At 46.7% G+C, this 15,373-nt stretch overlaps 1 protein-coding gene across 1 annotated transcript in view; it reads left to right on the forward strand.

The window, feature by feature from the left end:
• Nucleotides 1-4: 4 nt before the first annotated feature.
• LOC104528588 (cadherin EGF LAG seven-pass G-type receptor 1-like) overlaps nt 5-15,373 on the forward strand; it is a gene marked incomplete at both ends in the record, with an annotated part of 98,138 nt that continues 82,769 nt past the window's right edge. The window contains one exon of the mRNA XM_010172638.2: nt 5-2,411. Within this exon, the coding sequence (XP_010170940.2) occupies nt 5-2,411 (2,407 nt within the window). The remainder of the gene's footprint in view (nt 2,412-15,373) is intronic.

The following is a 15,373-nucleotide window of genomic DNA, read 5'->3' on the forward strand; positions in this document are numbered from 1 at the left end:
GACCATCCGCGCCACCGACGGCGATGCCCCAGCCAACGCCAACATGCTTTACCGCTTGCTGGAGCCAGGAGCTGGTGACGGGGTCTTTGAGATTGACCCGCGCTCCGGGGTTGTGAGGACCCGGGCGCCGGTAGACCGCGAGGAGGTCTCCGAGTACCACCTGGTGGTGGAAGCCAACGACCAGGGCAAGGATCCAGGACCACGCAGCGCCACAGCTATGGTGCACATCACTGTAGAGGATGAGAACGACAACTACCCTCAGTTCAGTGAGAAGCGCTACCTGGTCCAGGTGCCAGAGGATGCCCCAGTGAACAGCCAGATACTGCAGGTGCAGGCCACGGATCGGGACCGGGGCAGCAATGCCCAGGTGCACTACAGCATTGTGAGTGGCAACCTGAAAGGCCAGTTCTACATCCACTCTTTTTCCGGTGCCATTGACCTCATCAACCCTCTGGATTATGAGACTATTCGGGAGTACACACTCCGGATCAAAGCCCAGGATGGGGGCAGGCCTCCCTTGATCAACTCCAGTGGCATGGTGTCGGTGCAGGTTGTGGATGTGAATGACAATGCCCCCATCTTTGTGAGCACTCCCTTCCAAGCCACAGTGCTGGAGAACGTTCCTCTGGGCTACTCAGTGCTGCACATCCAGGCTGTGGATGCTGACTCCGGGGACAACGCCCGCCTGGAATACAAACTTATAGAGATGGCACCGTCTGCTGGAGGTGCCCCTGTAGCAAGTGACTCTGGGTTCCCTTTTCAGATCAACAACAGCACGGGGTGGATCACAGTGGCTGCAGAGCTGGACCGAGAGACTGTTGAGAACTATCACTTTGGGGTGGAGGCCAGGGACCATGGCATGCCGGTCATGACCTCCTCAGCCAGCGTGTCCATCACTGTCCTGGATGTGAATGACAACAACCCCACCTTCACGGAGAAGGTGTACCACCTCAGATTGAATGAGGACGCGGCTGTGGGCAGCAGTGTCCTGACCCTAACAGCAGTGGACAGGGACGTTAACAGTGTTGTGACTTACCAGATCACCAGTGGCAACACCAGGAACCGTTTTGCCATCACCAGTCAGAGCGGAGGGGGGCTGATCACGCTGGCTTTGCCCTTAGATTACAAGCAGGAAAGGCAGTACGTCCTCACGGTCACTGCCTCTGACGGCACTCGCTTTGACACCGTCCAGGTCTTCATCAACGTCACGGATGCCAACACACACCGCCCGGTCTTCCAGAGTTCCCACTACACAGTGAGCGTCAGCGAGGACAAGCCCATCGGCACCTCTATTGTCACCATCAGTGCCACCGATGAAGACACAGGTGACAATGCGAGAATCACTTACATTTTGGACGATAACATCCCCCAGTTTCGCATCGACCCTGACACAGGCACCATCACCACCCTAATGGAGCTGGACTACGAGGACCAGGCCTCCTACACGTTGGCTATTACAGCCCACGACAACGGCATCCCCCAGAAATCAGACACCACCTATGTCGAGATCCTCATCCTGGATGCCAATGACAATGCGCCCCGCTTCCTGCGCGACCGCTACCAGGGTTCGGTGTTCGAGGATGTGCCGCTCTCCACCAGCGTCCTGCAGCTGTCTGCCACCGACCGTGACTCGGGCCTCAACGGCCGTCTCCTCTACACATTCCAAGGTGGTGACGATGGAGATGGAGACTTCTATATTGAACCCACTTCTGGAGTGATACGCACGCTACGCAAGCTGGACCGTGAGAACGTGGCTGTCTACAGCCTGCGGGCCTTCGCTGTGGACAGGGGAAGCCCACCACTGAAAGCCTCTGTGGATATCCAAGTGACTGTGCTGGACATCAACGACAACCCCCCTGTCTTTGAGAAGGATGAATTTGACATCTTTGTGGAGGAGAACAGCCCTGTGGGCTCTATCGTGGCACGGATCAGTGCAGCTGACCCTGACGAGGGGACCAATGCACAGATCATGTACCAGATCGTAGAGGGGAACATCCCTGAGGTCTTCCAACTAGACTTGCTCAATGGAGACCTCACAGCCCTAATGGACCTGGATTATGAGAGCCGGACGGAGTATGTGATCGTGGTGCAGGCCACCTCAGCTCCTCTTGTCAGCCGGGCAACAGTGCACATCCGCCTCCTGGACCAGAATGATAACCCACCCGTGCTGCAGGACTTCCAGATCCTCTTCAATAACTACGTGACCAACAAGTCCAACAGCTTCCCCTCTGGTGTGATTGGCAAGATCCCAGCTCATGATCCTGATGTGTCCGACAGCCTGGCCTACACTTTTGTGCAAGGCAATGAATTGAACTTGCTCCTTTTGGACTCTGCCACTGGGGAACTCAAACTCAGTCGTGATCTGGACAACAACAGGCCCCTGGAAGCCCTTATGAAAGTGTCGGTCTCAGGTAAGCAAGTGTTCGAGGTTCATAAAGCGCGTCATTCTGCTTGTCAGGCCAGTACGGGGGCACGGGCAGCAATAACCCACTTGCAGTTTAGCATGCAGCTTTCAGTTTCCCGAGGCAGCAATTTCTCTGTGAAATTTTTGGAGAGGAACCACAAAAATGTATCAAGCCCACGTGCTGTGGATTGAAGTGGTGCGTTGAAGTTGTTTAGTAAATGTGGATCACAAGAGTAAATAAATACGAGTGTGCGTGGAAGGGGTATATATTCCCTCAGTTGAGGTGGTACCTTGGCTGAAGCTTTTCTGATGTGGTTGCATAAAGGTAACTTGCATAAATGATGTAACTTGCAAAGATGTAGGGAATGCGCGTGTATCTGTAATGCCATTTCCCCTCCCTCTTTTTTTTTTCTCAAAAAAAAAAAAAGTTAAGTTGAGATCTGGTATCTCTGCTTTTTTAGCAACAAAACATGTTTATTCTCTTCTGTATCCTGGGAGGTTTGGCTGGTAGATCCTTAGACCAGTTCTCCACTGGTGTGGCCCAAGTAGATGTGACGCTGGCAGAGCTGCGCTGGTTCGCATTGCTGGCGTGTGTTCCTGTGGGAAATGGCAACTCCGAAAGCCATGAGTTACGGCTGTGTAGCGGTTGTGTAGTAGCTGTGTAACGCGGCTATTGGGCTGGAGTCGCTTTAGTAGCGCTGGGGGCAGATACTGGCCAAACACAGCCCCAGAATGAGGGCTGTTGTGGGGAGCAGGAGGAGGCAAGAGGGAGGGGTAATGTACCATTAACTTCCTCGGAGAATTTGTGTCTCCGCATGTGTGTGAAGACTGTTCGATATCATCCAATATATACTTCCATATGAGCACGTGCATGCTCCTAGCATATTGTTCTTTTTCTGCTCGGTTGCTTGTTTATCGTGGAATTACTTTTTATGCCTCTAATTGTGGCATCAGTCATGCAGTGAGTAATTCCCTCTGCAGGTGCCACTCTGTAAAGTTTACTGTGGACCTGATCCCATACTTCTGTTGACTTTAAAAGGTTTAACCAGGTACATTCTTTGCTGCCTCTCTGCAACCCTAAAACTAATATTTGTATTCTTTTGCAAAAAAATATTGGGAAATGCTTCTTTTCGGATTGTTGTAATATAAAAAGGAGTTATCAGACTGTGGTGTAATCCCGGCAGCATTTGTTTTACTGTAAGCAGTTGTGGTGTGTGGCATGGCCTGGGAGGAGCGAGCCATGCTGTCCCTTGTGTTTGCAGGCCTGAGGTCCTCTTTGCTTCAGGAAAATGAAAGTGACGCTAACTGAGCTCACCGAGTTTACTGTGGTGTGTCACCTGACAAGCCACTCCTGGTTCTTCCAAAATGCTGGGGGGCAGCTAATACCGTTTCCATGTCCCCTGAGGACTTGCAGAAAAAAACAGACAATTGGCTTGTGACCTTAAAGAAAAACATTTGGATTAAGGTGCAGGTGATTGCGTGGTCACTGTCTGTCTGAACCAGTAGCTCTTTATCTGGTAGCAGAAGATAAGAATGCATCTTGGAGCATGAAGCTTGGAAAAGTTGTTTTGTTAGACTAGCTGAAGAGTGTGTTCAGAACAGAAAAATAGGTGACATGAACTATTCCTTTCTCAATCTAATTGTTTACATGGTTTAAGTGGATGAAATCTCCGGTAGGAATGAAGACCTCTGAGCTTTATCATTCCATCATCATTTTCATGTTTGGTGAAGGTGTGAACTTTGAAACTCTGCTGTGATGTTGATCAAAACTGGATATCTACTGCATGTCTTGAGATACTTTTGAAAGATTAAAGCTTTTTATGGGTAGGATTTTAAAATAATTTTGACAGTCACTGGCCTCCCTTTGATGTTAATTTGGAGAAGTTAGCTGCTTGGCAGCATGTGTTTAGTCCAGGAAGGTCTCACCTGCCTGCTTTTTCTGGTTTATCTGATGCAACCTTTGAAAAAAAAAAAAAAGGCAGAGAAGAAGCTCAGACAGGAGTACTCCACCAAGTCATCTCCGGGTTGCAAAATAACCTGCAAATCATCTGCTAAAATGACCTGCCAATTAACTGGAAAAAGGTGTCTGTGGAGTAGCCATTAACCTCTCAGCCCAGACAAACACAAAGTCCTGCCCTACTCACAGCTGCTCTTCAGGGCAGGGAGGGATTGAAGCTCCTTATGAAGTCGTGGAATTTGATTTATATATGAGTCGGAAGTAATGCTGCTGCTATAAAAATCTTGTTTCCACCTAGCGATGTGTTGTGCTGTGCAGGCGTGTCAGCGAGTGCAGTGCTAGTGAGGAGCTGCGCTGCTCCGTTGATGTTAGTGAGGAGCTGTGCTGCTCCGTTGATGCTGGTGAGGAGCTGCGCTGCTCAGCTGAATTCCTTTGAGGCTTTGATACTTGGCTAAAACCAGCATTGTCTCATTTGACTTGGGGATTATTCAAGTAAGCACGTTAATTTTGCCCTTCTGCATGTAAACAAAACTTTAAGAATCGTGAAGACCGCGCAAATGGAGATCGTGGCTTTCGTAAAACCCGAGAGTGGCACACTGTACATTTAAAACTTCCTGTAACGGTGTAGATGTCCTCAGAAGCTGTGGACATCTACATGTGTGGGGTGGTGAGCAGCCATGGGCAGGCTCGGCGTGTGCGTGGCTCTGCCTTTGCCCCGGTGCCACCGCAGCTGCTGGGCTGTGCCCCTGCAGCCTGTCAGGAACCCACCCGAGCGGAGGAGGGAGGAATGTGGGTGGTGTGGCTATTAGCATTTTGCTCTGGATGGCAGCGAGCTTTTGAAGTGAGTCTCTTTTGAAGTGAATCTTGCTGGGTGCCCCTCTGCCTGTACCTGTTGCATGGAGCCCTCTGAGTGAACAAACCGGATCCCTTTGGAAAGAAACTAACCCAGATGTGCTCCAGGGGTCCCTTAAAAAGACACATCCTTCTTTTTCCGTTGTACCTTCAAGACTTTTCTACAGAAAGGCAGAACTTGGCCTTGTATTTCCTTGCCTGCACAATATTGTTAGGTTTATGTTGTTGTAACTGGGGTGAAATCTGGACCCTCCTGAAACTCTGCCCTGGCTTTCCAGAAGGGCAGGATTTTACTCAAGACTCGTGAAACAGGTGGTCAGTCGGTCTGTGGTTTCTTAGCGTTACTAATAAATATATGGCTTACATTGACAGAATCGTTAAAAACTATTCCTTTTTTTCCTCAGTGATGTTCACAATAATGTTACATTTGGATTTATTTGGTCAAAAAATGGGTTAAGCGTTGTTCAAGTCACATTGTGTGTGCCTGTTAAACATTACACTGTGATCCCTGCCAGTGCTGGGGGGGAAGGCTGGTCCTGGCCTCAGCTTTGCACAAATGTTGCACAAGTTTGTCTGGGTATCACATTGCAAACGCTGCTGGCACCTGCTTGGCTGTGCTGCCACCAGTAGTCCCACATATCATCCGCGACAGCTCGCTGGGATACAATAGATGTGTGTGCAAAGTCCTCTGGGAACCCAGCCTCATTCACCAGTGCAGACAAAACCCAGCCTGACTGTATATGCTACAGCTTCCAAGAAGTCCTGATAAATGTAAAATGTGATGGAATAGCATACAGTTTTGGGAAGGTAGTGCTCCTCAGGAGAGCTGGTTTCTGCGGTGAGGGGTAGACACCCAAGCATTTCTGAGGGCACACAAGCTCAAGTAGCACCTTTTGCGTTTCTTTGGCTTCTAATCTCCAGTGGCATTCGGTGAGGTTATTGACTATCAGCAAGTACAAATTAAGATAGAGCTCAAGATCCTTTGTGCTGCAATAAACTTGGGATTTTTACTTCAGGCTTGTTAAAGGACCTTCATTATTATTGTAATTTAAAAGTCATTATGCTAATGATCGTAGATCTCCAGCTCTGTGCCTTCTCCCTCAAATGTCACAGAAGATGCAGTACTGTGGTTTAGCCCATCTGATAAAGGTCAGGCCACAGCTGTCCCCGAGATGCAAGGCATCTGGGGGGTTATTTGTGTGGGTGAAGATTTGAGATTAAAGGAAAAAAAAAAAGAAACTCAAGGGAAAAGGCATCTCTGTAAGCACAGCGTCACCTTTGGGCCTGCAGGGTGAGCGCTTGGGATGTGGGCCGGGCACCTCAGCAGCATCAAGGTGAGCCCTGGCCTCGTCCCCTGCTTTTGGGGAGCAGGGAGGATGGGGGCTGCTGGGCCCTTGTAGGTTTTGGGGGGCAGATCCATAGGACAAGTGGTTCTTCTAGGCATGATGCTTCTGACGGCCTGCAAGGACTTGCTTTCAGGGTCAGCAAGGGGCTTTTAGCACCTGAACTGCTCTCCCTGTTCCCCCTCCCAGGGAAACACATTCCCACAGGTGGCTGTGGTGGGATCCCTGTGGGTGATACAACTGGGAGATGATGGAAACAAACAGAGGATGGAGGCTCCTCTCCCGCGGGTGGGAGGAGGTGTGTCTCGTGGCTGCTGCACGCTGGCCTTCCTGGGGACCCGTGGGTGCTCGCACTTCACGTGGGGGTCCTACATGAAGGTGAGCCGAGAGAAAGCAGTGGCTCAAAGGCTGCAAAGCCCAGGGAGGCAGTGATGAGGGACCTTGCTTAGAAGGGTGGTGTGATTCTGCGAGCTGTGGGATTGCATCCTCAGTCATTACTCGGTGCCTTAAGCAGGGCTGAAATGAAGGATGACCCATAATACTTAGTAGTGGTGGTTTTGAACACTTATGTTTATTTTCCTAAAAAAAAAAAAAAAAAGTCAAGAATAGTGCACATCATTTTAAAGTTAGGTTAGCTCCTGGACCTGATGTGGCTACCTAAATGCTTTGTTGTGTCCATATAGGTTCTATATTCTATTTTATTCTATAGGTGAGATGCATTTTAAATGTACGTCCCTCCAGCCTGCAGAAATGTGACTTTCCCTTTTCACCTGTACGATCTGTTCCAGCTGATAAAAAGCTGTGGCTGCCTTGTTGCTTTCCTATGTGCTTCCTTCCACTTCATCCCTGGATTTTATAGGAGTGGTGTATTTTTGTTTCAAAATACAGGAAAATGTCTGTGGCTACGAGAGGAAAATATTTAGTGGAAGACTGACTGACAAAATAACTTTTTACTGAGATAAAAGATATCTTCTTCATGTAAATAAATAGGGAGTTATCTGCAGCTCAAGCTACTGTAAATAAGCAATGTCTTTTCTAAAATGGTGATCTCTAGTAATAATAAAAAAAGTTTACCACAGCACACATTAAAAAGTAAATGAGATGTTTTATTTCAGATGAAAGCTATTTTGTCAGTCAACTTCTTTCAGAAAATGCTACTGTGGAACATAGCTGTCACTAAAAATGTTTATTTGTCTCTGTTTCTGCCTGTGTGCAGCACAGGCTGTATATTCCCATTTTTTATTACACAGTTTTTAGCAAGGTGTTTCTACCTTAGTGTGTCTTGGTGGTTGAAGATAGAACTTCTTAACCTCATCCCACAAAGTGAAATTATGAACCGTAAATACTCAAGGTCACAATTGGTTCCTAGGGAGAAAAAAAAAAACAACAGTGCATATCAAAGCTCTAGATAAACCCAAACTCAGCAATGCTGTTTAAACCCAAGGGCACGTTTGTATTTGCAGCATCTTTCTGTTAAGATTTCTGTACAAGCTGTTGGGTTGTCTTGATTGAGAGGGTATGAGAAATGGCTTATTAAAGTTGCAGGGGTTTTTGGCTGGGTTTGTACATGCTTTGCTCAGTATACTGATAATTTCCTTTTGTTTTCTTATTGCCTAAATGTTGATACTTTTCTTAGTGATTTCTTGGAAAGAGGAAGACTTTAGGATCACAAGGAGAAGGTGTGGAGGAATGAGACTGAAGAAATGAGAGGGAGAAAGATCTGCTAGGCTTCACTTGATAATAAAGTCCCAAGGGACGGAAATTAAATTTAGGGAAGTATGATGGTGGGATTGCCTGGAAAACTTTTCTCCCCTATTTTCAAATTATTTGCAAATGAGGAGATAGTTGTAATAGCTATTTCTAAATTGGATTAGTAATTGTTTTATATTTTTTGATTAATTTTTAAGCTTCAGGGTGTATTAATGAGTTGGTTTCCTTGGTGTATTCCCTTGTTGTGATTTGCTTCGCTCTTAGAAATCACTGAAGTGCTCTTCTGAGTTGCATCCGTGGGTTGGGAAGAATCCTCTTGTTGTCATCACACATTTTGCAGTTCAGAATTGGTTTAGGCTGGGGTTGCGGAGCCTGCTGCAAACTGCCAAATACATGATAAACGTTGAATTGTTGTGAAAGGTAATGACAAAAGACCCTTTGTTTAGAATACAGGAACAGTTATCTAGGTTTGGATGTTAGGGTGATGGTAAACCTGTAGTAGAATTGGTGATGGGGAAAGTAGGTGATGTGAGGCAGTGGGATTTTATACTTCGTTATCTCCAACATCCCAAGCACTACCTGAGGAAGTGACTGGCTGCTGATAAAGTGTATTATTTTACATTTGTTCATGAGTGGTCCATTTTCCTGCAGCATATATCTTGGTATCTTGAAACGCCCTTTCACTGGGTTTTCTCCGACATCCCATGACTGATGAAAGAAATTCTGGGTTTTAAAATATGACATTAGGTGAAGGTAGGTAGTGTGCTCACTACTCTTCTAGTAGGGCTCTTGCTGGTGGGACCCTTGAAGATGATTGGATGGGAATCCAGGCATCCTCACGTTTCCACTGCTGTGGTCAGAGTATGGCCCTGGTGTCTCCCAGTATCTTCAAGCAAGGGTTGGGGAGACTCATCCGTGGTCTGCTTCCTCCTCAGGGCATACTGCAGGTCTGCCAGACACCCCTGCAGCTGACGAGTTGTCTCCAGCGTTTTGGCTGGCTGGGTGCTTGGGGTTCATGGGTTCAGAGGCATGTGATAGCATGCAACACCTGTGACAGTGTTTTCCGTTCAGACAGATGTGTAGCTGCTGCACACGTTGGCATAGCTGAGCTTGCTTTTGTCTGGGTATTTTGGATACAGACAGCAATGACTGCACCGTAGCAAAGCTTTGGCTTGGGATTTCACTGGACTCCTCGATTCCCCACGGGTCATGTGAGACTGAGGGAATGCGACCGCTCTAAAACTTGGGAGCAGAATTACTTTCTGGGCAGGAAACAAGCAAATGTGAAGCGGAAACCTCTTCTAAACCTACATGCTACAAATACCTTTTCAATATTTAGCAGCACAGGCAACTCTAGCTGCAACGCTCATGCATGGAAGATGAGTAAGGGGAGGATCAAATGTCAGACAATAAGATCTACGCTCTCCTTCCCTTCTCCGTCTCCTTTATAAGCCCTCAGGACCTTGAGAGTCAGTTGGTGGGGATGGGGACAGACACGCTATGTTTGAGTGCTTGAGATAACAACACAACTTACCTGCTTACCTCAGTATTGCCTAATCTACGGGATTTGGGCAACTGTCTCTCTTGGCTTCCTTTGGCGTACTGCCTGCTATTTCCAAAAATACCCGTGGAGAGTCTCTAGGAAACATAAGAAGGTTAGAAGGGCTGAAGATCCTCAAGGGCTGAAGATCATTATCTTGTTACTTTTTGGCAGTCTTCGATGTTACAATCTTTCTGTCCTGGTTTCTGTGGGAATGATTATATTTTTAGGTAAAATAGCACTCCAACTAATTTGACATCTAGTTTGCCACATAAGAAAGAAGTATGGCAGTGCTGTCTTTTATGAATAACAGGCTATTTTGTTGTCTGCTTCTTTTTTTAAAGAATATTTGGCCAAAAGATTGCATAAATCAGAGTACAGAACAAGTTGACAAGGGACTCAGTTCTTCAAAGCCTTGTGCAGAGTGGTCGTCCACTTGAAAGAAGGAACATCCGAGACCCGCCTAAATTCAGTTTTGCTACTTTATGTTTCTGTGACAAGTGACTTTTATTATTTTTCCCCACCAGTGCTGATCTTTTTCCAGTGTTGAAAAACACTGAGCTATTTATAGATGTAACAGAAGTTTCCGAAAGGGGCGGAATGCAATCTTCATGGAAAATTTTGAAATCTGCCATTGAGCGATCTCTTGTTTGTTTGGTGCGGATTTGCCCAACACCTTTTTTGTAAGACCCAGGTACGTATCAACTTCTGTTGATATCTCATTGCAGTGTGTTGATTTTGTTGGATTGAAACAGCGTAATCAAAGGTACAGCTTGGCTCTTACAGTTGGATTTGTATCACTTACCATGATCTGCCCAAGAAATCGGGTATCTCTTCAAAGGTGGTCATGTAGGTCGCAGCCATGATTGGATGGGCAGGAGGGCTGCTGGCTGGAGATGCCCATCTCGCCCCACTGATTAAAGAGGGAACATAAATGACTGATTTGGGCTAATTGCCTTGTTGTTACATGGCTAAAGTTCAGTGGGATGAACCCACTCCCAATGTGTGTGCCAGGACGGAAGGGTTTGTTTTCTTTTGTAGCGATGATTGTACTTATTTCTGTTACACCAAACTGCCTGTAGTAACAGGCTTAGCAGACTGGATGGATAGGGTGGGGGAGGCTATAATTTGCAAACAGGAAAATGTTTTGCCATGAATAATGTTAGGAGAGACTTTAAATATTGTCAAGAGTTTGAGTGACTGAAGGGGGAAAGTATGCTTTTATGGGGATTTGGCATTCAACAAAGAAATACAATTTTAAAATACTTCAGAAAGATGATCTTTTCACATTAAAAAAAAAAAACAAACCCAAAAGCAATTGGACAGAAAAGTAGGATTTTCTGGAGAGAAAGGAAAACTTTTGGACTTTGTTTCAACAAGTCGTTAATGCTGCTAAGCTGTAACTGCCTTCGTATTTATTCCAGTGTTTACACTTGACAAGCACAAAAAAAGCAAATAAATGAAACGGTAAACCTGTAATAAATCCTCAGGGGACCACATAATAAACATGGACATGTTAGGTTTATCAAATACAAAGGAAAGTAATCATGCATTGCTGAATGCATGATAGATGCTACATTCTATCATGTCTCCAGCATTTTTGGAAATGACACATCAGGTCAAAATATTTCAGGACTTTTTGAAGGAAGGAGAAGGAAAGGCCATCGATAACAACCACTGTCAACATGGCATCTCCTGCCTGCTGTGGAGTCTATGGGCTAGATGCAGTTTTAGGGAGAAGCAAAAGCACTTGGACCTCACCAAAAGGGGCAAAGCAGGGACTGTGTTATCAGATTTGAGTTTCACAGCCATGATAGCCAGCACCTAGCAGTCTGTCTTTGCTGTTAAATCCCAAAGGGCTGTTAGGTTTGGAAGCAAATGTACTCAGGATGATTCTCTGTAGATGCCATGCCACCAGAGCACACATCATGGGTGCAAAGAGCTGCTGGGTCAGTTGGGTTTGCTCTTTCCTTTCACTAGCTCCAGATCAGACTCCTTGACCCTATTAAAAACTGATATTAGGAAGTCATTGAGTTTATTGGATTGAATTTCTGTCATAGCACTTTTGGACTTTCCAGGAACCAGCCTAACCTCTTGCTTACTTGCCTGCTTGCAGCAGCATTCATACTGGGTCTGATTCTAAAGGAGACTCTTTAACATCCTAGCTGTGATTTTTATTTTTAAAATTTATTTATTTATTTATTTAACTGTCTGAATTTAGTTTAGATCATGTAAAAGCTGTCCCGCACTAGTGCACTGCTTGTTTTAGCAGTGTGTGATTCCCAGCCACCAGACGCTGCAGGCACAGCTCGGCATGGCTGGGAAGAGGCGTTTGGCACCTTTCAGGCTTAGGTCCAGTGGAGGACTTACACCTAACCATGAAATGCCACAGCACCTCACTTTTGGGTGCCTGTTCCCTGCAGCGATGTCCTGTCTTAGGCAGTTAAGTGTCCTATAAAGCGAGAGTACTTGAAATACCATCCCGCTACAGCTTGGGCACTTCACTCAGCATAGCGATCAGGACACTTAGTGAGGGCAGAGATGGGCTGGGCTCCAGCCCTTGATCTCAGAGCTCTTACTGTACTATACATTAAAGAGGAGCCGAATAAGGTACAGAAGCCACTGTGGGACTCATGTTTCCCATCTCTTAGGTAAGTGCCATAAGCTACAGGGTCATGCTCACACTTGCAGGGCACTGGAGAGGAGCCTTTCTGGCTCATGTTCATGTATGTGAGTACCTCTGCTGCAGTTGAGCAGCAGTGTGGGCAGTCTGGCTTTGACCCTTAGCTGCTGGATTTTGTTTAGGCCGTAATAAAAGCTGGATCATGAACCATTCAGGCCATGTCAGGACTAGGTCAGTTCTCACTATAGCCAGGGACTCAGCTCTTCCCACCTGGGAACTCAAAGGTAAAACAAACAAGAACCCCAGGGCTTTCCAAAGAGTACTTTCCCATTGATCAGAGCAGATTTGTTTGTTTTCTGGCTTTTAACTATTTCTAATTGTATTTTGCTTTTATGTGGAGCGGCCCCCAGATGAGCTAAAGGGTCAGTTCTGGAAGGATTCACAGGCTCAGACTTAAATTACGCTGCTAAATATCCAGAGTTCAACCCATCTTCGCCTACGGTTTAATCCTCTTTCTCACTGCAGTTTGCCATGATGATAGACTTGCTCGTAATTATCAACATGTTGCTGCTCGTCACTTGGATCCTGTGGCTTTTCCCGCAGTGTGTTCGTTGATGCTACAACTAGCCAACATTGTCCTGACGCACTCGGTAAAAGTCTTGGCAGAAGCGACTGGGTTGAACTATCCCATGGGTTGACTCAGTTTCCCTTCTCACAGGGTGTATTTCTGATGTTGTCCTCCTCACATTGACACAGTGTAATTTAGCAATGTGTGCTCTGCCTGATGAGCTCTCCATCTGTCAGATATTTGCCTGCTAGTTTAAATCCCATCTTAACGTCAGTTTCTTGAGATCATGAAACCTGCCAGTGCCTTCTGGTTGGTTTTTCAGGCTGTTTGCAAAAGGATTCATTAGGAGCTAAAGCAATGGGGGCAAATTTCTGAGTTTTGTGGAATGTTAGGTAAGACAGGTTAACTTTTAGGTCCTGCTTACTATGCTATCCAACATTATTCTGCTCTGAGTTTGGCAATTTAACACTTGAGTTTGTTGACCGAGCTGTTGGCAGCAGGCACTGGTTGTTTGCAAAGTGAGAACACGGGTACATTTTAGGACCTGGTGGATGCTGAAAGCTTGTTACACAAAACACACTGGTGTTCCTCCTTCCTTCTTGCTGATTTTCCTCTCCTCTCTCCCTTCACATGCATTGGATCTGTTTGCTGTGTGTTGTTTTGCAGCGAGGCACCGCATCTGCAGAGTTTGCCTGCTGCAAGTTTATACAGGGCCGTACGCAGCAGAGCCCTGGCGGGGGCTGCTGTTGTAATACCTGCTGTAAATGGTGAGGGTAACCACCAGCCATGGACTGGGCGACAGCGCCAGGAGATAGCCAGATATGGACAGCGGCACTGGGAACCGCCCCAGGCCTGGCCGATGGTGTGTCCTGCGGGCACTGGGAGCCGGCTGGCAGTTGCCCACCCGGCACGGTGCTTGCCAACAGTGTGGCAGCATCCTTACTCACTGCCTTCCCTCTTACCTTTGGGGAGACAGGGCAGGTTTCTCATCCACTCCTTGCTTTTTTATGACCACTGTGCTGTTACTTGCTGTTAGGTGGGTGCGTTGGCTCAAGGGAAGGGGCACAGTCTGTCCCTTCCAGGGGTGCCCCTTGAGATGCTCCCAGTGAACTGGTGACAGCCATTGCATCGCCCGTGCAGCACTCCTACTTCCAGTGGCTGTTTTGGGGTTGGGACCTCGATGGTGCTAGCTGTCCAGAAGTTTTGCAGCTGCAGTCCTTTGACCCTGTCCTTGTATGTGGTCTCAGGGGTGGTGGTGGTGACAGCTCCACAGAGGTTTTACTGCCTGGCACGGGCAGTCGCAGGACAGCTGTGGCCATCCTCAGGCTGTGGGGCATATTGCCCACTGGGTGTTGGTGCTTGCCGTCTTTGCAGTCCATGGCAGCAACACCTGTACCCATGAACTGGGAATTTGGCCCAGTTTGGGTATAAATGGTGACTTTGGGTTTTTTCCTATCCCTTGTGACAAGTTGCAGTTGCCTTTACTGGCTGGTTCCTTCATGCACTGGCCCCCTCATGGCTCAGGTAATAGTGGTGTCTGGGACTTTATTCAGCGTTAAGAGGCTTTAAACTAGGACATTCCTATTTATGACCAACAGCATGGATGGACATGACTGATTAATGGCAATAAACTCGGGTGGGAACTGAGAGATGAGGATATTTTTTACATTATATGCAGTGAACTTGTTTATTTTGTATGAATGAGTTTTACGAACCTTTGTGCGATCTGCTTTTAAAATATGTCCCTTGCCAAATGGTTGGGGATTTCTTAAAATGAGATAACTGATTCACTCCTTGGCTCAGCCAGCGGTGCATCAGGCTGTGCTGAAGCAGAGCTGCTGAGATGTTCAGATAAAATTACCTGAATTCTTCCTGCCACCAGTGGCAGTTGAGCATCCATCCCTTTTTTTCCTGAGGGAAGGTCCTCTAAGGGGGGCCATTTCGCCTGCTCTGAGCGGGTGTCAGTGACTGCCTGGCTTTTTGCTCTGTGTCTCCTTGATCAGACTTTAGCTGTAAAAAGATCCCATTGCTCTTTTCAAGGCCTAAAGGGAAAGTAAAGCAACAACTTTGATGGCCAATTTGAAAGCTTTCTCAGTCTGAAAAGTGTCCCAAGGGGGTAAACAACTTTACTCACACTCTACACATCCCATACTGATCATATAGGATGGCATTTTACTGGCTTAGTGCTGTGTGAAGTTGAGATATTGTGCATTTTCAGGTGTTTAAATGAACTTCTATAAATAAGAAAAGATTAATTAAATTTTATTCCTGTGCTGAAACTGAATTCTAAATAAATCAGTCTGAGATTTCAGCAGTTGTGAAATTCACGGTGTTGTTCTTTGCACTGTAGAGCCTTTGTGCTTACTGCTGTAGTCA

This window comes from Antrostomus carolinensis, unplaced genomic scaffold (assembly GCF_000700745.2).
Source record: "Antrostomus carolinensis isolate BGI_N321 unplaced genomic scaffold, ASM70074v2 scaffold15127, whole genome shotgun sequence".
NCBI lineage: Eukaryota > Metazoa > Chordata > Aves > Caprimulgiformes > Caprimulgidae > Antrostomus > Antrostomus carolinensis.